The 23,015-nt window shown below is 42.7% G+C and overlaps 1 protein-coding gene across 1 annotated transcript; it reads left to right on the top strand.

Annotated features, from left to right (window-relative positions):
* Positions 1 to 1,112: 1,112 nt before the first annotated feature.
* arsj (arylsulfatase family, member J) lies at positions 1,113 to 17,183 on the top strand. Its single transcript, XM_008300424.1, has 2 exons — positions 1,113 to 1,843; positions 15,175 to 17,183. The coding sequence occupies exons 1-2, from the start codon at positions 1,533 to 1,535 to the stop codon at positions 16,571 to 16,573; spliced, it is 1,710 nt and encodes a 569-aa protein (XP_008298646.1). The 5' UTR covers positions 1,113 to 1,532; the 3' UTR covers positions 16,574 to 17,183.
* Positions 17,184 to 23,015: the final 5,832 nt, after the last annotated feature.

Below are 23,015 nucleotides of genomic sequence, written 5' to 3'. Positions count from 1 at the left end.
TATTAATTTTAATATACTCAATTTTCCTTCCAAATGACAGCAAAAAATGTCAATATTTTTAAATATATATTTTTTTGCTGATTTAAAAACAACATTAAAAAATTATTTGTTGTGGACATTATTTGCAGTTTTGCCCTTTTGTTGTTTTAGCAGCCATCATACAAATACTTTTCTTTAATTTCTATGGTTATTATCTGTATTTCAGCAAAACAGGAAAAGTCTGTAAAATAACAGTTAGAAAATAATTATTTATATTATTTTTATTTAATAAACAGTTTACATTTCAAATAACAATAAATATATGTAGAAAAAAATATAGTTTTGCTGGTTTAAATATAGTAAAAAAAAAAAAAAAGAAAGAAAGAAAAGATGTAATTTAATGGTTAAGGAAATAATTGTTGTCTGTGAAAATATAAAAGTTTTTACCTGTTTGTTTCAACATGTACATCTATTTATTTGGTGATTTCTAAATATTATTTGTAATTTAACAAAACAAAGAAAATCTGTACAATAACAGTTGAAAAAAACAATGTATTTAAATCCTGAATATGTGTGTGTGTGTGTGTGTATGCTCTCAAATAACAGCAAATATCTGTTAAATGTTTGGCTGCTTTAAAAACTTTTTTTTTTTTTTTTTTTAAGTATAATTTTAAGGTCAAACGTTTTAAAAAAAATACAGTTTTGGGCAGTTTTTTTCTGTGATTTTATTAGTTCATATCTATAATTTTTTTTTTTTTTTAAAAAAAGGAAAACTAGTAAAGTAGCCGTAAATTGCTCAAGCAAATTACAGTTAAATTAATACATTTTTTAATTATTTTATTTTATTTTTACAGGGTAGAGTTCTGTCATAAATTAAACAGTCATCAACAGTTTCAGTAAATTACACTTTTGAAGTAGAACTATATTACTGTCATTCCACAGGACCACTTGTGCCAGCGTACAGCTCCATCTCTCCACGCTCTCTCCAGAACGTTACGAGCTGCTCCTGAACGCACCATGATAAAGTGCAGCGCTGGGAGCAGCGGCGATCGGAGGACCTGCCTCCGCCTCCTCCTCCTCCTGCTCCAGAGCAGCTCCGGTGTTTGGATCCAGTCGTCAGCGCGCTGTGAGCATGGAAGAAGCACCGCAGCGTGACAGGATGGACATCTGCGCTCCGCTGTGCGCACCGGCAGCTCCACTGTGCGTCTCCACCGCGGAAACTTTGCGCATCTTTTGACACAAACTTCCACAGCCGGAGGAGGAAAGAGCCTGGATGCAGTGACAAACCTCCCGCGTGTGTTTCTATGAGGCGGTGAACTTTTGCAGCTGGAGGAGATGCGTTTGATTTCCACGTGGACTCACCATCTCTGATTTTTTTTTTCTTCTCTCCCACAAACCGCGAAGCTGTCAGAGGACTGTGTGATCGGAGAAAAAAAAAAAAGACTGAACACAATGAGAACCCAATTTCCAAGCGTTGCTGTTCCCCCCTGATCATGTGCAACACGCCGCCGGACGCACGGAGCAACAGAGCAACAGAAAATCTCTCCTGAAACATGTTTATCTTGTGGGTCCCGCTGAGTTTGTTCCTCAGCTTCATCATTTCTCAGACGTGGAGCGTTCAGATGTCGTGGGAAAACTGGAACGCGGAGCTGCGCAACCGAGGCAACGAGTTCGACAAGCCGAGCTCTCAGCCGCACATCATTTTCATCCTGGTGGACGATCAGGGATTCCGGGATGTCGGGTATCACGGCTCCGAGATCAAAACCCCGACTCTGGACCGGCTGGCAGCGCAGGGAGTCAAACTGGAGAATTACTACGTTCAGCCGCTGTGCAGCCCGTCCAGGAGCCAGCTCATGACCGGCAGGTGAGCTGCACTACAGCCCCTGGTCCTCCTCTTTATGGAGTTTGGAGGATTAAATAAATTGTAAAGCCATGCATCTGTCAGGGGAAACTTTGAAATATATTCCTGAAGTCTCCTGTGACAATCAGGATAATGCAACATCCAAACGTGGCAAACAGTTTTAGGAGCTGCATCATGTTTGAACACTCTAATCCAAAGTGATGTGCAAATAATTACTAAATACTGCAACAATAATGAAGCAAAATCCTGGATTTTATAGGAGTTTAAATGCATTCATCCGCACACAATGGGCTCAACTTAATTATATATTTGCCTTTTGTTGTCTTCAGACATAGTGCACGTTAAGTTTAATTTAGAAATGGTGTCATAGTTTATCCAGCAGAGCAGCTCTGACTCTGGCAGCAGCACATGCAGTTGTGCAGGTGATGGTGCGGAGTCGAGCGGTGTCTTTATTGTAAATCTGTAACAGTGACTCCATCATTTTTCCTCTGTCAGTGTAACTCTAGCAGACTGTCCTACATTTCAATATTGCTATTTTTGTTTCCCTAATAATCAATATCAGCATCAGCTCCAGTAGTCCAGCATCAACCAGGCTCGACTAAAGAATTCACACTGACATAAATTAAACTGTGTGATGAATGACGTCCATCAGCTGTGTGATGTTACAGCTGTTACAGTCTCATTTCTTCCAGTATTTTCCATTCTTATCTTTCTTAAGTCAGTCGTACAAGTTCATCTTTTTCTTAGGAGCTTAGATGCAAGCGTTAAATAAGCCAGGTCTATACCCAATGATATCCTCATCCAAGTGGTTTCCTCCCAGGAAAACGTTTAGCAGAGGCGATAAGCACTGCTCTCTGTACTCGTCTTTGCCTTTTCCAGCTTGCATGAACTCTGGGGATTACTTTGATGGTCTGATTAGTTACTACAAAGTGAACACACAATGCGATCAGTCAGTACGTCACCTGCTGAGATGAAATGGAGCCGTCAGAGGTCTAGAGTTGCAGCAGACATCAAAGCTTTCAATAATCCTTGAAATCTTATTAACAGAGCAGCTGAAATGACCACCAGCGCTCTTATTACAGGCCTCAGATTCAGCCATGGAGACCATAATGACTTGGTAAAAAATTGTAGAGAGAAGTTGATGCTTTTTAAAAATGGGGAGTCAGGGGTTTTAGTTAGCCAGCATCTAGTGGTCATCGGTGGTATTACACTTCAAGCTGTTTCTGCGCTGGCTTTGAGTTGTGGTAGCTGTTGAATGATCAAATGTTGCAAATCTAAACTCTCTGGACCTGCACATCAAGCATGCTGATTGGTTAATTCTTCACTCATCGCTTCAGTGGTGCTCTTGGTCAGATTGCGCTGTCAGAAGCCTTTCCGTCTGTCTAAAAGTTAAGAAACTGTGCCATCTCCAACACGAACAACATCAAAACCTTATTCTCATTGAAGAAACAGTCGTCACATCTTCACTCAAGGTCCAACTATTAGCTTTTTCTGGGGATTTTACATTTTACAAGTCACAGTCTCCTTTGAAGTACAGACTTTACTATACTACCCCACAACAGAGGTTTTTAACCCTTACTGCGACCTCGCTGCAGTTCTTCAAACATGGTGCTCTTGGAATCATAACTCACATCTGAACACACAGACCTGACGTTTTTACATTCAGCATGACTTACTCTTACACAGGGTGTCAGTATTTCTGATGTCCACTGTGAATAAACATCCATAAATCCACCTAGAAATCATAAAAATGATGGATGCTGTAAGCTCAGCCTAACAATTACCACATTTTTAAGTTTTCTTCAGCATCACAGTCACCCAGCTGTCTGTACATTCATGGGTACACTGCAGACAGGGGCTGCTAATAGCTACTTTGGTACATTTTATTGGTGCCATTTTGCTAAACTGTAATCACAATAATGCCCAAACTTACAAATTATGGGAATTGTAGTTTATTTGTAGTTTGATAGCGGGTCAGATTTGTGCCACATCTCCCCTTTGTGAGGGGCATAGTGTTGGATTGTGGCAACTTCTGCCCCAGAATAAGCTAACAAGGCCTTGAGTCAACACTTTTTTTTTTTTGCCAAACTAATTTTTAACTGTTTCCTAAATGAGGGAGCAGCAGCGTTGCCTGAGCAACCGCTAAGTGTTTCAGTGGGCAGCAGGAAGCTGTAAAGAGATATTAGAGGGCGAGGCTGTTTAATGTATACAGTATCACGGGGGGTCAATTGTGGTCTGGCTTTGTAGTTTGCTTATAGAATGTTTCACATCAGCAGTTTTCCTCTGTGCACATGCAGCTCTGCAGGGCAGCTCCACCATCTGTTCCACTCCTTAGCAACAAAAAAAAAGGCAGGAGACTTGCTGGGCATCAATGTTTTTATGAGAAAATAATGAGGAAAGTGCAACCTCCTCCTGCAAGCTGCTCCCATCTCTGAGTGGAGCCTCAGCTATAGCATCCATGTGGAAATGTAGGTGTAGATTCAATTAGGTTTCCAGGACTGTGTTCCTCAACGGATGCTTGCAGAGAAGCGTGTGTGTGGTGGAGTTTGAGCGAAAGAACGCCATCCATCTGCGCTCTAGCCTTCAAACATCAGCTGTCTGTGTCAGCTGGACGCTCACTAAAGCTCCGGCAACAAACTTGTTTCAAGTCTTCCTGGCTGACTCGCAGAGACTTGTCAAGACATCAGAGCGCGTGAAGGACGGAATCCAAAACATAAGCGCTTCACAACAGCCCGATTCCGTTCTTGCAGGCTGCTTAGACCGGTTACCGTGGCAACCACCTGCATCTGAACCCGTCTGCATGCTCACTGTATAAAATCAGACTCTATTTCTTTTTTTCTGTGCTCGCTCTGTTTTTCTCCACTGTCACCCAGACGGTTCCTAACTCCCTAAATATTCCCACAGGACTGCGGAGTCAAAATAAATATGGCTAATGCCAATTGTCTCTGGTTAATGCTATCATTGTTTTTAAGAAGGATATCTTTGTGAGGCAAGACTGGAACCTGGATTCGAGCAAATCCAAACTCCTGGAAAGACAGATTAGTGTCTTGCCCTCTCTCTTCTGCCTCAGCTGTAACTCAACACCTGCACAGTGGAGAGAAAACTACAGTTTCCACATGAGGAAACATGGGAAAACTTGGGGAAAACCAGTGTTTTCTGAGCCAACATGGGGTTATTTGACCTTTCAGTATGTCTGATATGGTGTTTATAGCATCCTATATCCGTGTTTACAACTCGTCATCTCTAAACCTACAGTTACTGGAAACCTTTTTATTGTTGATAAATACCATTCCTACTAACCCTCATAACTGTACACACCCTGTTCTTGATCACTATCACATTTGAAAGTGATTGTAGTGGTTGTAACACTGAAAGAAAAAAAGATTTTAAAGAATGATCCATATAAACATGGTCACTAACTCCAGTGAGGAGCTGTGCTGGCTTAGTTATGCTCAAGGAATCCATACATTTACCTTTCACACCTGTTTTCCCCATTCAGGGTCATTGAGTTAAATCTATGCATTCTGGAAGCTATCCCAGACTGAAAAGCAGGTCACTGGACAGGAAAGTAGTTTGCTAGGTCTTATATGTGAAGGGATATGTGGTTGTAGAACCAGAACCAATCGATTAAAAGATGTCTGTAGTTTTTAAAAAATGCCTAAAACATATAGTAGAATAGGATAAGCTTACTTACAAGCCCTTTGGCAGCGTGTCACTTCACATAAGTCTATGAATTGCTAGCAGGTCAACTGAAAAAGGTATGCTCCCTTCTTTGAGTTTTTTTTTTTCCTTTTAGGGATTTAAATAGTTTTAAGAAGGATAAAGGCAGAATACTATCCAATGTGTATTAATGCAGAGGGAAAAATGTTGTGCTCACTTTGAATCAGGTTTCAATTTAGTAAAATACCTGTTTATGAACCTTTTACTCACATCCTCTGTTCAGATTTTTGCCTCCGTCTCTGACACGGTCAGAGAAAAAAAAGAGACTTGGTATTGTAAGGCAGCTTTGGTGCTCCAAAGACATCACAATAATTATAAAATGCAATATTTCCAGGACAATAGGGCCAACCTTAAGTCTGTTATTGAAAAATCTCCTGTTCAGTATGTTAAAGTAAGAATCTGTGGCGTTTTTGATGATTTGAGGACGTGTGCTTTGCGTCAGTCTACCTATCCTGTAGAAATGCAACAAGGAGTTCATCATAAGGTAACTCTGTTTAGTGCACACTAAACATCAGTGATCTATTTGATATTAACTGAATTCTAAATCCGTAGTCCTCTAGTCCTGAAACCCTTCATGGGAACTGCTGATCTAAGATACATATACCCATTGTTTATTTAAAAGCCGAGCAGGCCCACGTTAAAATATACCCAAACACCAGATTTAGATGTTATCATACCATTCAACAAGTGTTACCATTATTATAATACATGCGGGCCAGTAGGGACCTCTTCCACCTTTTAGCATCTCAGTTGGTTTGTATCCAATGCTGCTCTATGATCATCTCATGTAATGGCAGTTGAAGCGCGATTTTTTAGGTACAAAGAGAAACAAAAGACTTTTCATTCATTTAACATCTTAAAATCGTAGAATCATATTTAGACCTAAGTCGGTCAAGTTTCAGCACCAAAACTGCTTGGCCAGGTTGGGAAAAGGGTCATGGTTTGTGTTAACCAGTAGCTGCATCCAGTTTAACTTAGTTATCTCCATATTTTTCTTTGCGTGCACCTAAAACACCTTCCGAGAATGCACTGTGGTATCAGTAACAGCAGAGCCCTGGAAGTTATAAGCTGGAGCTACCGTAGATCAGATATCTCCCAACACCCTGTCGCTGGTTCAAAGTTTGTCCCTCTACTGACCACTACCGATGAGTACTCAACGCTGCTGACGGAAAGCACTCAACACGCCTTGCAGTTTTTGGAAGCTGCTCCGATCCAGTTGTTCCACAATGATTTGGCCCTGGTCAGAGTCTTTACACCTGTCCATTTTTCCCACAGCCAACATGTCGAGTGTGAGAACCAACTGTTCACATTCCGTCTAACATATCTCAGACCTCAACATCTGCCGTTGTTATGAGATAATCAAAGTTATTCATTTCATCTGTTAGGGGTCATAATGTTTTGGCTCCCTTGTAGAAAGTAGAGTATGAACTAGTTAGCAACTGCTTAGGTACATATTTTTTTTCTCTTGTCAGGCCTGTTTTTGGTGTTGTGGTTGTGTTGTGGTTAACCCTTTGTGGTTTACTGACTATGCATCCGGGGCAGAACCAGCAGGACATATATTGTACAGTATTTACAGAATTTGACAAGTCAGTTGCTTTCACATTTTGAAAACTTTGAACATATGTCCTTTATGAGCTAATAAGTCTACCAAAACCAAGAGAGCGAAGCTAAAAGCATCTGGCAGATGTAAAGAAGCAGTTGTGTACAGCTGCTGGTGGAACCGTAGCAAAGCACTTTAACCACCCAGGCAACAGGAGCTTGAGAAAAGATTTCCACGCTGTCCGCCCCCGGGATCCTCGTGCCATCAGAAAAATTTAAACCTGTCTGGTTTACTTTAAGCTGCACTGATGAGATTAGAGGCTTAAACTCGCTGCTTTCCTTCAAGTTCAGAGTTGTGCTCTTCAACCCTGTCACCCTCCCACTGATCCTTCCCAATGAAGGGAAGTGGATTGCCAAAGGCAGGGGCAGAGGTTGCTCCCCTTGGGCGGCCCCTAAAATTAAAATATGTTGGAGGAATGTAAAAAAAACAATATTTCTGGAACCTTTCCCCTGTTTGTAAATGAGTGAACACGCTTGAATGTTCCAGGGCTTGCGAGTCATGTCAACTTACCTGTCCAGGCAAATCCTGCATATGGTTTTCCAGGCATGTTACATCATAAACTCACCTTTTTGCTCTTCTGTCAGTAGCTGAATCTCCTTTTCGCCATCTCACTTGACTTCTGGTCAGCTAAGGTGTACTGCCGACAAATCATAGCTGGTTTAACGTTTCTATTTAGAAAGGGGTACATGTGCCATACAGATGGTCCTAATCTCGTCTTCAGTCACCCCTTGCCCCGCTTTTCTATTCACCGCAGGTGTTTAAGCTGAAGTGACTCCTCTCAAAACCTAATTTAAAACTAAATTAAATTTCATTATCAGGCTCCTGCATCACCAAATGAGCTACCGTCCATCAACAAACAAAAAATGAAGAATGCACTCTGGAGTCCGGGTGCAATGAGGAAAAGACCGCTCAGCCAGAAGAGCAGCTGGATTCCTGTCGTCCTTGAACACTGCGCTCTTATATTATAGACTTCTGGATTTGAATTGGGTCTAAACCACAAGGGGATCTGGGTTCGTTTATTTGCCCAAAGCAGCTCTTTTTTTTTTCTCTCTCTGCCCTCCAGCCACCGCAACTGTCCACGCTCGAGCTCATCTTAGCCTCCCAGTCACCCTTTTCTTGTTTTTTCAGTGACCTGTCGCGCGTTCGCTTCCATAGTTCAACACAGCTCCAGTTTGAACGGCACAGTGATGATCTGTACAAGTGTGTGTTTAAGCTGATGGATAAGCAAGCTCTCTGAGGGAGTTAGGGTTTTGATTTCTGTAAAAGAAAGTCCTGAGCCTGTGAAATAGAAAACGAAAGAGCGTAAAGTCCAAGGAAGAAGTAAAACTGCAAAGATAGCGAGGAAAGTGAATGAAGAGGCTGCTGAGAGGAAGAGCTAAGTAAGACGAACTACTCCAGGGCTGACTTTGATTAAATGCAGATCGCCGGGTTAAGGCCTCTTATTTGAACCATATGTGAGGAAGACGTGGAGCAAGGCGAGGCGACAGCCTGGGCTGCAGGTCTGCTCAGGGAACCTCCACAACTTCAGCGGCTGGAGCAGTGGCCGATGCACTTGTCTTGAGGAATTTGAGCGATTGCTGGCGCTCGGTGATTCGAGTTTAATGACGTGTGTGATTTGTTGGCCTTGTGGCTCGGTGGTTGCGCAAATAAAGCGGAGAGATAGCGCGATTACGGCAGCATTTGAGACCACAACTCTGCATTTTTACTCCAGGAACGCAACAGTGTGTGATAAGATATAGAAGTGAGCCTCTGTTGGTTCAACTCCAAGTTCGATAAAGGGTGCAGAGATGCCCGGCCCCTGGAGCCCTCTGTGCTGTGGCTGCCCATTCATGCTCTGGTTGGTTTTAAAGGAACCTATAAATCGGTCACATTGGGCAGGGGACGGCAAGGAAAGGAGGTGGGACCTCCAGAGGGCAGTAGTTACTGCAGCCATTATTTTAAGGCCTCATAAATACTAAAGACCTAGAAGTGTCCTTCAGGTGCACCAAAACCTGCAAAGTCAAGTCCCAGTTCCCCTTGTGAACCCTCTCGTCTGTCAAAGAGAAACAACACAGGGATACTTTGAAAGTCTTTGCGCTCCACCTTGTAGCGTTTTCCATCAAGACCTCAAGCTGGTTTGACTGATTTGTGGAGGGATCACAGGCTGCACTTAGCATGACATTCCCATTACACGGCTGTAACCTTTTGGTATGCGAACACCACCAAACCTGCAGGAGCTTCGTGAGCAGGGGCTCTTAACGGGGTCGAATCTTAACACACATACATACATGTCTTAATACACATTTTCACTTTCTGGGTCGTATCATAATTTTTTTTTTTTTCAGGATTCACAAGACCCGTTTCCTTCAGTCCCGTTGAACTTCTGGCATTGATGCAAAACTTCTCGACAAAAACAAATAAATGAAGTGAAGGGTAAAAGTGGAAAAATGATCCTCGTACAAAGCGGAATGAAAACAAAAGAAGATTGAAGATAATGGAGCTTATTACATCCAAAGCGTTATTTTACAGACATTTATGGGCAAATAACAAGGTTAAATTTAACTTGTACTTAGCTTGTGGAAACTTTATGGAGAACCAGATTTCACAAGTCCGCCGTCTTTACCGAGTTAATTATGTATTATGTGTGTTCTTGTCCCCAGAAAAACAGTAGATGGGGTAAACAAGCTTCTTTATGTTGTTTTTTTTGTAAAGAAACACATTCCCATGCCAGGCTTGATTAATTTCTTGTTGTTGATGCCGTTTTCTTACCCACAAACACATGTAGCCTCAACGTCTGCCCTTCACTCCCATTTATTGCTCAGTTTGCTGCATTCACGTCGCAGTGCCTGAATGGCAGACCAACAATGCCCCTTCTATCCCCCGCTGTGCTTGTTTGCAGTCGCATTTCAGAGCTCCCCCTGCCCAGACCACCAAGTGACAAGAAATCTTCCCATCGCCATATGAAACCAAGAGTCTTCTGGCTCCCATCAGGGCTGGTGTGGTCTCATTTTGAATTCACTGACCTGACCTCAAAGACTTGCAATGAATAGAGGTATCAGATTCGGAATAGTGCTGTATTATTATCCTGTGAAGTTAAACATTTTTAAGATCCTGGGAACCAGCGTTGAAACCCGTTTTGCCAAGCTGTAAACATTACAATTTCCTAACTTGATTTCCCAAAAGTTTTGAAGGCATCAAACCCAGATGGCATTTTGTTTAAGTGAAGCACAATGCAGGGCAGACAGTGTAATTTTCTCCAGGGAGCAAACAGCTCTGCCCCTGCGTTCGTACCGAGTGCCTCCGCCAACTGCAGCTGGAATCGAAACGCTCTGGTGATGATGTGGGTCAGGGGTCAGGGTTTCCCCCGAGGAAACTGGTCAGCGGAGGTGATGAAGGCTGAGCTGTCAGACAAACTCCACACGCACAAAATCCTCAACATCTGTAGAACGATTAGATTGACTTTTGGCTGCAACAACTTGCTGAGCCTGACGCAGCAACGGCCTGCAATCCAGCTTATGATCATTAAGTAACGATATGGCTGCGTGCAACATCCGTAATCCTATTAATTCATCGCACATGTGCGCAACGGTTGGTCGTGACAGCTCGATCTTCATCATCAAACGCCTGAAAAAACCGCGCTCATATGGAGTACAGTCTGCAGAGCGCTTCATTTTAACATGTAAAAAGAACAACGAGGCAGTTTAAGGATGTCAAAAGCAGTTGAATCAGAATAATTACAATGAAAACAGAAAAGCAATGAAAATAAAGTCCTCAAAAGTACCTTTCAAAAGCATTTTACAAACATGTCTTGTGATTATGAGACTTAAAGCATCAAGCCAAGCTAGCATCTGGAACTGGAACAGTACTTCAATAAGAGAAATACAATACACAACACATCCCTTACATTCATGCTCACAAGAAGACTCAATACATAATACAGCTAGACACACTAAGATGCACAGTACATGGTATATCATGTAGTTGTCTCTTTTTCCAACTCCTTACCTTAACTGAATAAATATTTAGTAGTGATAATAAACAAAACTTTAGGGAAAACTTACGAATTAAAGAAAAAGAAAGTTGTGTGGCATCAGCTTTAACTCATAGATAGCATCTCATACTACTGTTCTGGTAAACATGTTGACTTCTGATGTTGCTGTTTACAGATTTATCTTATCTCATGTGCACTATGAAAATGACCCATTAGCTCTAGTGGCTAGTCATACCCTAGCAGCTGTTGCGAACCGACACAACACATAGCCTCTGTTGTCTAATCCACCAACGCCAGTTACCTCAAAATGGAATTTAACAAATTAATCGGTCTATCACAAGTCTAAGGCTCACCAAAGTTCTACAGTTAGTCCTGAGGGATGACATAAATGTATTTGCCTACTGTTAATGAACTCAACTGGTTCGCTATTCTCTTGACTGAGTAGTGCCATGTCAACACTTAAGGCAAATTACTTTGGACAAAAAAGGCTAAAAACAACATAATAGGTGTGCATTTGTTGTAAAATTACAACAGATGGTGTTTGGTGGCATTGAAGAATCATTCTTATTGGTTTATCAACCATCCTTGACACACACTGCTGCTCTATTATCCAGTGGCGAGAGTCTACTTGTGATTTTGCAGATCTGACAATGTCTGGAGGCACTTCCCTAATCCTTAGTGTCACTCTTTGATCCCATCACCCCTTTCTCATTGCCAGACCCCCTGACGTGATCATCCTTTACCCTTTGTTGACTCTGCTCTCAGATCCTAGCGCCATTTATAAACCCACTTCCCACCTTTTGATCACAATTGCATCTACATACCCTCCCCAACTGTAACCATCTGTGAAAAATGTTGCACTCTGCCAATGTTCCGGGTCGGCTTAACTTCACAAACTCACTCTCTGTGTCGGTACGCCCACCATATGCTGAAATACCAATGAAACACCCCCATTACAGCAAACTGAATTTCTTCAACAGTGCTGATGCTAAATTCAGGCGTGTTTCTGTGTATTCTTGCTGTCAAAAATCACATCTGATGGAACACATACACTTCCATTTGAGTCAGTGCAGCTGTCTACATCGGCCATGTAACTGCTTGTGTTCTACTCACGCCATACACAACCCAAAGTTTATGATGACACATCAAGTCTGTTTCTTTTTGTTTTATGTGTGGAATTACAGTGATGATGTGTTGGACTCTGCCATAATGAGGCAAACTTGTCACTGCTTAATTAGAGTAGACATAAGTATTGTTTGATCACAGATCTTCTTGCATTGTGATTAGGTTAGGTAAACTTCAACAAATGGCTCAGATAAAGCGGATGACCTAGTCAGTTGTGCTGCATGGAGGGGAGGTTGTATTGCAGTTTGGGGATGTGTTCTAAGTGTATTGTTTTTGCTGAGAGCAGGATTTGAATTGTAAATCACAGAGTTTATTGCAGTGTTTGGAACATTGCACACACCACACAGTGGTGTAAACCTTGAAGAACTTTTGTCTTGTCCATGGGGAATAGAAGCCCGCGAGGCCTCACCACCTTCTGGTTCTCCTCCAACCGAGTCCTCCTCGCTGGAAACCTAAACCAGACACTTATTTTCACTCCCTCTCCCTGGTGACAGTTTGACTGCACACCACTAACCTCAGGAGGGAGCAAGGGAGGGTCAGAACAGGGAAGAGGCTGAAGAGGCATCTGGCCCTGTCTTGCTTTCACTCAAAGCAGACGCAAGGAGTCAGACAAAGATGAAGTCAGAGCTTATTATGCCTGTCTTCTAAGAGCTGCTTCCAAAAATCCCAGCTGAGCTGCCTCTCTGTGGGCCAAAAACTGTCTCAGTTGGGCCTTTTTCACTGCAGGAACAATCCCTAGGCAACAGAAGCCTCAGTGCATTTCCACTACAGGTACCAGAGTATAAAGTCGGTTCAGGAGATTTTATTTAACGAGTTAAAAAGTTTCCTGCTTGGACAGGAACTTTGGTGGCAGAATATTGCTGAGTGGTTGAGTACTTGCACCATTTTTTATCATCTATTGTTGTGTAAAAACAGCTTTCTACTGCAGAAAGTCGGGACAAGAGCAAGGTCGGCCCTGTAATGGTCCCCTCAGGCTATTTGTTTCTATTGCGGTGTGGGATCCAACAGCTTTAAATGCGATGTTTGTCTCCAGTGTGCCAAAACGTTGATTCGTCAGCATGGACTTCCAGAAGAACGCATACAATGAATTATAGTATAGTCGCTCGTGAAAATGACGTATAAAAGCAGCCATCGCTTTTCATGTGTCATCCAAATTTGCCTCATCTTTGAGAGTCTTTAGACTGCATTGAAAATACAAACCAATGGTCTCTACCTGGACCCCAATAGAGTGAAAGGAATAGTTCTAGGAAATACAATAATTTGCTTCAGTCCTTTTGTATTTTAGCCTAATTTAAAGCCTGGAAAGCCTAACCCTAACCCTGGTTCTATCTAAAAGTAGCAAAAATCTGCCTAGCAACACTTGTAAAGTTTAAGATTAAGATATTTTGTCACAATTGTTTAATTTAATCCAGCACTTTATTATAAATTGTCATTTCTACACCTCCAGACCTTGCTCACTCATATTGAGCAGACAGCAGTGATATCAATTGTGTCATGTAAATATTTGGAGATCAAAATTGATAGCTCGATTCCAGCACAGCAAACAAATAGTCGGTTCCAGCTCTATAGTCCAGCAGACTTTTCTACTTCACATGTGATATTTGATAGTAACAGAAATTGTTTTCGCTTGCTTTCGTCCAGCTTATCAAGGAGACTTTTACGTCACTTTTGGAAATTTCCTTCAAAGCTCATCAGTGATGATCTTCTTCATTGTTGAGTAACTGATGATGTGGTGGCATGGGACTGGGAGAGTCTTGAGAAACAAGCGAGTGCAGAGTGTTTGTTCTGAGTCGGAACCCATAAACGATTTTATTAAACGCCTGCAGATATCACGTAACATGACCATTTTTGTGCCAAGTAGCAATAAAAGTCAAATAAATCACCAGATTTTAAAGAACAAAAGACTTTAATCTTTCCTTTTTTGCCAACAAGACTTATAAGTTTATATTTGCACTTCATATCATCTATCCTCAATGCCGACTTTAGTGTCTATCCTTCACTTATCAATGTGTTAGTGTTGCTGCCAAGATGGCTGCCACAGCATCATTAGCTCCAGGTCACAACTTTGTTTCCTGCCTGGTCTTGAGTGACAGGTCTTCTGTTTTTGCTCACACCATCAGCCATCCAACGCCTTTCACTGCGCTGCTCAACATCATGTGCTTGGAGGCCTATGAGCACTCCTCTGTCAACTCAGATGTGTTTGCTTTGGATCGGTTCCACTGTAATTAGAATTGTACTGAATATGTATCACTGTGTAATTTCCAGTACAAATATGCTCTCTGTGACTAGACAACCCGTTGCTTTTTAAATAGGCTGTGAGAGGAGTCCTTTGTAGGAGGAAAAGTATAGTCTTCAGTTTCATAAAATTATACTGGCAGCATTCTCGGTGTTTAGATTATTTTATTAAAATGTCATACAGTAGCATGTGAACATTATATAAATAAACTCGTGCAGCAGGGACTATTATCCTATCCGGACCAGTTCATGAGCTGGTTCTGCAACATATGACAGTGTGGGCAAGAAATACAGAGGAAGGATTTCCAGCAATTTTTCAGTATAATGTAGATTTCCACGGCAGTAATTTCATCAGTGCAGTAACAGGGTCATGCCATACACACCACTCTGACTTTTTTTTTTTTTTTTAACAGAAATACCTGCGTCATCCATCTCTTAATCCAAGATCATGGTGAAGCGTGCCAGGCTGGATGATATTTAGTGTGAAAAATTAGCTGGAAATGTTGCATTTATAGTAGCTCAACCCTTATTTAAAAAAAAAAAAAGAAAAGTGAAAGGATAGTGAATTAACAACAGTATTTTTGTGAGACACTTGTTCTAAATTAGGTCCCTGTTCCCTCTGCCGCTGCTGTGTTGAGTATTGAAATCTTGTCACTGATGGGATGACATCTGTTTTTTTCACAGGTATCAGATCCATACAGGCCTTCAGCATTCCATCATCCGAGCTACCCAGCCCAACTGCCTACCCCTGGAAAACGTCACCCTGCCACAGAAGCTCAAGCAAGCAGGTTACGCCACCCACATGGTGGGCAAGTGGCACCTGGGCTTCTACAAACGAGGCTGCCTACCTACCCAGCGTGGCTTCGACTCCTTCTTCGGCTCTCTGCTTGGAAGCGGGGATTACTACAGTCACTACAAATGTGAAGGGCCCGGTATCTGTGGTTATGATCTGTACGAAGGGGAGGAGGCAGCGTGGGAACAGGATCGTGGGTTGTACTCCACTGTGATGTTTACGCGCAAGGCTATCGGTATCTTGGCCAATCACAACCCTCGCAGACAACCCCTGTTCCTCTACTTAGCTTACCAGGCGGTTCATTCCCCGCTTCAAGTTCCTGCCCGCTACCTCGAGCGCTACAAGGGCATTCCAAACCTGCACCGCCGTAAATATGCTGCCATGGTTTCCTGTCTGGATGAAGCCATCCACAACCTCACGTTAGCGCTAAAACGCTACGGTTATTATGACAACACGGTTATAGTGTACTCCTCAGACAATGGAGGCCAGCCGTTAGCTGGTGGAAGCAACTGGCCTTTGAGAGGGAGTAAGGCCACCTACTGGGAGGGTGGTATCAGGGCGGTGGGCTTTGTTCACAGTCCCCTGTTGGTGAGAAAAGGGACAAAATGTCGGTCTTTGGTCCACATTACTGACTGGTTTCCTACACTGGTGACCCTGGGTGAGGGAACTTTAGACGAAGACCTAAATCTTGACGGGTACGATGTCTGGGAGGCTATCAGTGAAGGCCGTCCCTCGCCTCGCCAGGACATTCTCCACAACATTGACCCAATTTACATTAAAGCTAAGAATGGTTCATGGAAGGCCGGGTATGGTTTGTGGAACACAGCCATCCAGGCTGCTCTTCGAGTGGGCCACTGGAAGCTCCTAACAGGTGTTCCTGGCTACAGTGACTGGGTGCCCCCGCAGACCTTCTCCCACCAGCGGTTAACCAATCGCTATCATAACGAACGTGTCCGTTGGGACAGGGGTAAATCCGTCTGGCTGTTCAACATCACTGCTGATCCTTATGAGAGAGTGGATTTGTCTCAGCGCTACCCACACATAGTGAAGAAGATGCTGATGCGCCTCGCACAGTACAACAAGACTGCTGTGCCGGTACGCTACCCGGCTAAAGACCTCCGATCTAACCCTCAGTACAACGGGGGCGTGTGGGGACCCTGGTACAAAGACGAGAGGGAGGAACAGGAGGAAGACGAGCGGTACAATCACTTGTTCACCAACCATCTCGGTAAAAGAAGGTGGAAAAAGAAATCAAAGAGCAGGAAGCTGAAAAGGAAGGTAGAAGAGTAGCCTACCGCATTTGTGAAAGACTTCCGTTGCCTTTTCTCAGGGATTGACACTTCCTGCTTCAGGATTGTCTTTTCAGATGTTCTAACTCCAGGTATTTTTTTAACCCAACTCCAGGATATACTGTATGAAAAAAAACAATGCAGATGGACCTTTCAGAATGCCTCAACAGAATAAGGAAAAGATCACTTGTTCAAACACTACTGCCATGCCCAGACACAACTAAGACCTCATGTTAATGTTAGGGGCATTTAAAGAATGTTTATTTTTCTAGATTCTGTTGCATGCTTGAACTGTTGTCACCTTTGAATTGTTCTCGTAGATTCACTTAGAGTAGTAAATACATCTTCCTAGACAGTTGCCATAAATGTTTGGTGACAGAGAAGTAAGACATAGTTCTATTATGTTGTTGATTGGAGCACGACAGCAACGTGGAAACAGATGTAGGATTTATGTGACGTGTGAGTTGATGTACGTTTTTTTTTTTATAAGCACAGTCTGTCTGAACTTTAGAATAATAGATTTTCGTTCCCTCTTTTAGATAATGTCTGGTCCGGCACCAGGCCAACCTGAATGTAAGACAACTAACAGAATAAAAGCCCCAGACACAAAGGTTTTTTGTCTCCTGCAATCTTTCAAGCTCTGTCTGGTTCACATTTTATTACAGACAGATTTACTTTATTCTGATGACAATAAGTACTCTGGAAAAGTTTTAACATCTCTTCTATATTTAGAAGCTGACACGCGGCCACTAGGTGCATTTATTCATGGAAAATACAGTAAAGTTTGACCTCACCGGTGATAAAGACGTAATTGCTTTCTTGCAGTCCCTAAAAATTGCCTGCTTCATCAGTTATGGTGCGCTGTACACAATGTTGTGATCAAGGAAAATGGAGTGAACATAGCTCACAATCTCTAAAGCAATATTTTTATATGCATCTGTTGCTTGGTGCCCGTGGAAACAACTCAAACTTACAATGTTGACTAACTTGAGCTGCTCCTAAGTTTTGCAAGATTTGCTACTTTACAGGCCAATTAGCTGTTTTAATGACACTAAATGACTTCTAAATGTACTGCACTGCTTGCTGTTGCCTAACTCGTGGCTCTGGTACAAACTGAGGGATCAGAATTGTTATGAACAACAGGAGAGGGGCTTCCCCGGTGGAAAGCGTGCCAGGCTGCACTGCACATCCCTCCCATCCACTCTAACTTGGATCCCCCTGCGTTTGCAGCGTACTTAGCGCCAAGTTATGACCTCAGAAACCGACTCAGCTTTCTCAGCAGCGTTTGTGTTAAGACAGTTCTTTAGATCCTCAACCTCCGCAAATCCGAAGCCGGAGAGGTCCATCCGAGTTAATCGTTCCGCTTTCCCTCAGCTCCTTCACCTTGATTTGTTTCTGCGGGGTAGATTGTACCCATGGGAACAGCATTTACCTGGTTTTATTCTTCACCGTAAAACACAGGGGATGCCCGTTTGGGTATTAGGTGCTACAGCTGAGAGTTACAGAAGATCAGATTCTTATTTTGTTGCTGAATTTCCCCCCCTTCCCGTGGGCCATAGGAACACTTAAACCCTGGATTCTCTGGGAATTCACATTTGCTTTCAGTTATGGGCATTAGCATCCCTCTTATGGGGAAAAAAAAAAAAAGCAAAAAGAGTATTTTTTTTTCCCTGTAACTGAGCTCTGAAGCAATACATCAAGCTCCCTCATCCTGAAGAATACCCATTAGTGCTCATTGGGAATGATATGAGAAAATAAACCAGATAAATGGCAATCCAAGGAAGCTTTGATGTCACTGAAGTGCGGCGGTGCGATTTTCCCCCGGATCGGGTTGGGTTTTCTTTCAGCTGCGGCACCGTGTGAAACGTATAGCTTCGGCTTCTCGCATGATCAAGGTGCAAATTAGCCGAATTATGCGCAGACCAGCTGGAACGGGCTGAACCACCTGGCCGCCAAGAGCTACACACTAAAAACACCATGACTCAGCTCGGTTCGGGCTCTCCCAAAGTCAAAATATCAAGCAACTGTTGTCCAAAAGCATCAGAATTAATACAGCATCTCATGAAATATCTTGTGAACGCCACCCAAAACGCCAGATCACATTTAATGCTTGCGACGTAGCTAGCTCGGAGCATTACTCACTGCAGGGCCGTGCGCTCCAGCTACTTGGCAAAAATTGTGACATTCCATTCATAAGAGGTAGTTGAGTTTTTTTCTCAAGTGGTTGTACAAGCTTATGAAACGGCTGCTGTTATGTTTTTCAGTGATGTCATAGGATGTCCTGCTTAGGAAGCGGCCTCGAAAGTCAGCAAAAATGTGCCAAAAATGATAAAGACGATAACATCCTTTTTCCTGTAAGAAATGACGCAGCGCTGGAAAACACACCGTCGTAATTACAGGCCCACCTACATGAGTTAGAGCATCTCTGACACGTATAGAAGCCCATGAGAAGATTTTTAAGCGTGCAAGAGAAGACAGGACAGCGCATTAATCTGATGGACAGTCTCTCTTGGCACTTTCTCTCCAGACGTGGGGATTTCCTGTAATGAGCAATTTCACCCATGCACAACTGGAACCTCTCTCCGTCTTCAGCGAAAAGGTCCAACGCTGTATCCAGTTTATGACACATGGCCCCGTTTTGTGTTTCCCCAAGACCACTCCCTTAATATCTTAATATTTCTCCTGTTTCCTTTCATTAATCTTGTTGAGTGCTTGCCTGTATTCACCCTTTCTTCTTTCCCTCTCAACCGTTCACACTCTTTCCTTTTTATCCCTGTCATTATTTCTTGTAATGCTTTTTTTTCTCTCTCTTTCTCTTCATCCTCTGTTTTCTGATTCGCTCATCCTCTGAAAGTTCAAGTCCAGACCTGTGGAGGTTTTGTTTGCTGCATTAAAAAGGAAAACCCGGATCTCACGAACCAACACGGTGTCTTCCGTCTCGGAGCCGTATCGCCTCATTCACCTCTTCTGCCTTCTCAACATGCATGTTCGCTCAGCTGCAGCATAATCTCTGCTGCACTGCAGCCAAAACGTGCCGCTACGTCACTCGCTTCCAAATCCAACAAGTACAGAAGAAGAATGTGATTTTTTTCCCCATGTTGCATACTTTATGTGCTGCATGTAGCACTTTAAAAGTCTATCACTGTCAAAGAAATACTGACACTTAGCAAAAACCTGATAGACAATAGATGGCATTTCTTCCACCCAATGATAGTATCGTTTCTCAAAATTCAAACCATCTGCAAGATCAGGGATGTAAACAGTATAACCACATGCTGTTGTGTACTGGTGGCCCGTTACACACATGTTGTAATCCGACACATAAAAGCTAAATAAGTGAAACGTACTTTCTGTAACAGCTTGTGTGTACTCGATGTATCAAGTGCCATATGGTCTTGGTGCTGATTTCGGGGGGAGGTGAAACACCATCTCCTGGACGGAAATGTTTATCAAATCCGCGGATTCATTAGTTGTAGTTCCACAGCTGGGATTACTCTCCTCCGTGGACGTATGGAGATTTTCCGAATCCGGCATCAACAGGTCCATCTCTTTTGCCGCAGAAGTTTTCCTCCTCAAGGCAGATTTATGGTTCCCCCGCTGGTGTCTGTGTGCGCAGCTCTCCGCATATGCAAAGTGAAGGATTATGGGAAGTTAACAAGCACAGAGGTTATAGAGATGCGTGCAGACTCATCTGATTTCTCTGAGCATCACCTCCGTCCTCCTGCTTGTGACCCAGCAATCGATCTTAACGCACCATCTTGAAGAAAGTTTCAGTTCCATAAAATGCATCTTGAAGAGAGGCGCAACGATGCAGAGGGCCAAAGTTAATCCTTTGTAGAAGTCTTTTTGGCACCCTTAACATACGAAAGTTGTGACCAGAATATCGAACCAAGTCGAGAGCAGAACTGACAAATGTGTGTATACAATATATATCACTCTGTCATAACATACGTCACGGTTTTGCATTGTATAGTTTTGTGTGCCACCACTCTTTTCTACTTTACAACAAAAATAAGCGCGTGTGACGTCCGTACATTCTTGCCGCATTGTGCGACATTGTGAATTGACTCATAAGTAAGTATATCCTGTACGTTATCAAGAACACCAGATTAGAGATTAGATAGAACTTTATTGATCCCTTTGGTAGGGTACCACTGTGCTGATCTGACAGAAATCGTCAGATAAAGTGGTTTTCTATTAGAAAACAACAGGTGGATGAAGCTGCTGTGCCACGTGTCATATTTAATTAACACGACTTTAAATTACAGCTCAAGGCAAGGGTGTTTTATTTTGTTAAACGCCTTGATTTCTCTTGTTTTCTCGCCTCCTCCACTTGCATCTCTGGTGGGAGGGACTGAGATGTGAGGAGAGGAGTCAGAAAGGAAAGAAATCGAGGATGTACAAACTGAAAAGTGAGAAGAGAGTTATGACTTCTGTCTTCTGTGTTTCAGGGGCAAAAGTAGAAAGGGAGCACAAACATGAATAACCTACATTTCTGGTTGTTCCACAAATAGGTACAGTTGTTAAACCAGAAACATCTAATGAACCAATCACATGGCATTAATCTAATTCATTAAGGCATACAGTTATAGTCAAGGCGGCCTGCTGAAGTTCAAACCGAGCATCAGAATTGGGGAAGAAAGGTGGTTTAAGTGACTTTGAACGTTGTTGGTGCCAGACGAGTTGGTCTGACTATTTACGAAACTGCTTATCTGCTTGAATTTTCACTCACAACCATCCCTAGATAATACAGAGAATGGTCTGAAAAAGAGAAAATATCCAGTGAGCTGAAGTGCCAACAGTGTTGAAGAAAGATAAAGAAAGATAGAAAGATAACGCGCCATGTCACGAAGCTCAAATCGTCTCAAACTGGTTTCTTCAACATGACAATGAGTTCACCGCCTCCAGAGTCTCAATCCAATAGAACACCTTTGGGACGTGGTGGAACGGGAGATTCGCATCTTGGACGTGCAGCCGACAAATCTGCAGCGATGTTGTCACATCAATATGGACCTCTGTGGAATGTTTCCAGCTTCTTGTTGAATCTGTGCGACGAAGAATGAAGACAGTAATGAAGGCAAAACGGGAGTCCAACCTGGTACTAGCAGAGCAGTTCCCCAAAGTACACTGTGTTCCAGGACACTTTATTTGGTTTGTTATGACCTCTCCAGCAAAAAAACACAGTGCAAGGAAGAATTTGGAGTTAGTAGGTCAGCTGACAAGTTGGAAATCCCTAAGGCAGATGGCAGAATGTCTATTTAAGGCACTAATTTCTGTGTTCTGTCTGAGATGATTCATATAAGAATCGTTTTTTTCGAAAGCTGCTGGAAGTTCATGCTGCTTGCCCCACTCATATTTGTGCAGCTTCCCTGAATCACCACAGCGGAGGTAAAGAGTGACCCATAGATCCACAATAACCGCATTAATGGGAAATATGCCAGTTTGAAACAAACCAGAATCCTTTCTCCTAAGTAAAGTACCAGAGTTACATTTGTAACAACGAAGGAGCAGCACGATCAGAAACAACACTACATTCCCACATTGACTTCAGACAGAACATTGTTTTCCTCACTAATTGACCGCTGATGTAATGTTCAGCTCATCTCGTCCTCATTATTCGAATATGCACAATCCCATCCTTGTTTGATTAATGTTTACACAATAAGCTCGAGGGTGGAAACATGAGCTCAACCTCCTGAGCGGACTGCGTTGCATTGAATGTCCAAACTTGCTGTTGCACTGGATGTAATTCGTTAACGTTTTGCTCCTAATGAGGTGTCGAGTATCCACGGCGTTAATGATAAGCTGATGTCACCGGTTGTGCGTCGGTTGTTTCTTTTCTTTTTGCCGCTGCGTTGCTTTCTGATTGTGCGGACATGTTTATTGTTGTACAATCAGTATTAAGACTCGTTCCTTGGTCTTGGTGCACTTTATTTAATTTGCAGATTCTTTACATCCCCACTGTTCTTCCCCAACAAGCTTTTGGCTTTGCTGCTGTTTGTGAGTTTTAGAAAAAGGCTTTTAAAAACACTTTCCCACCAACGGTTGCTGGTGTACAACCTCTATCCCCAACTATATCGTTACTATAGTGGACAATTCTGGTTTATTACACTTTGGTGTCTCCATCTACCCAAGTGGAAACTTAGAAATCTCTTAAAACATTGAATTTTGCAACAAAAAAAAATTGCTTGACTGAGGTGAAAGAATTAGCACCAGCAGTTGTTCTTGCACCTTTCTTTATGTCAAAAGTTAAATGGGGTAAGTAGTAAAGGACGGTTATAATCAAGCTTATAGTTTAGCCTAAAACTGTGAAAACAGACAACTCTCTCAGAGCTCTCTGCATCCAGTGAGTGTCCATCCAACGTTCTTGCTGTCCATCAGCCTACCTCTTCACCTTGTTTGCCTCCTCCAACAACAGAACTGCAAATGGAAATTCAGGCCTA

Source organism: Stegastes partitus, unplaced genomic scaffold, assembly GCF_000690725.1.
Source record: "Stegastes partitus isolate 25-593 unplaced genomic scaffold, Stegastes_partitus-1.0.2 Scaffold1538, whole genome shotgun sequence".
Taxonomy (NCBI): Eukaryota; Metazoa; Chordata; class Actinopteri; family Pomacentridae; genus Stegastes; species Stegastes partitus.
Note: the sequence above shows the minus strand (reverse complement) of the source record. Positions and strands in the feature narration are given on the sequence as shown.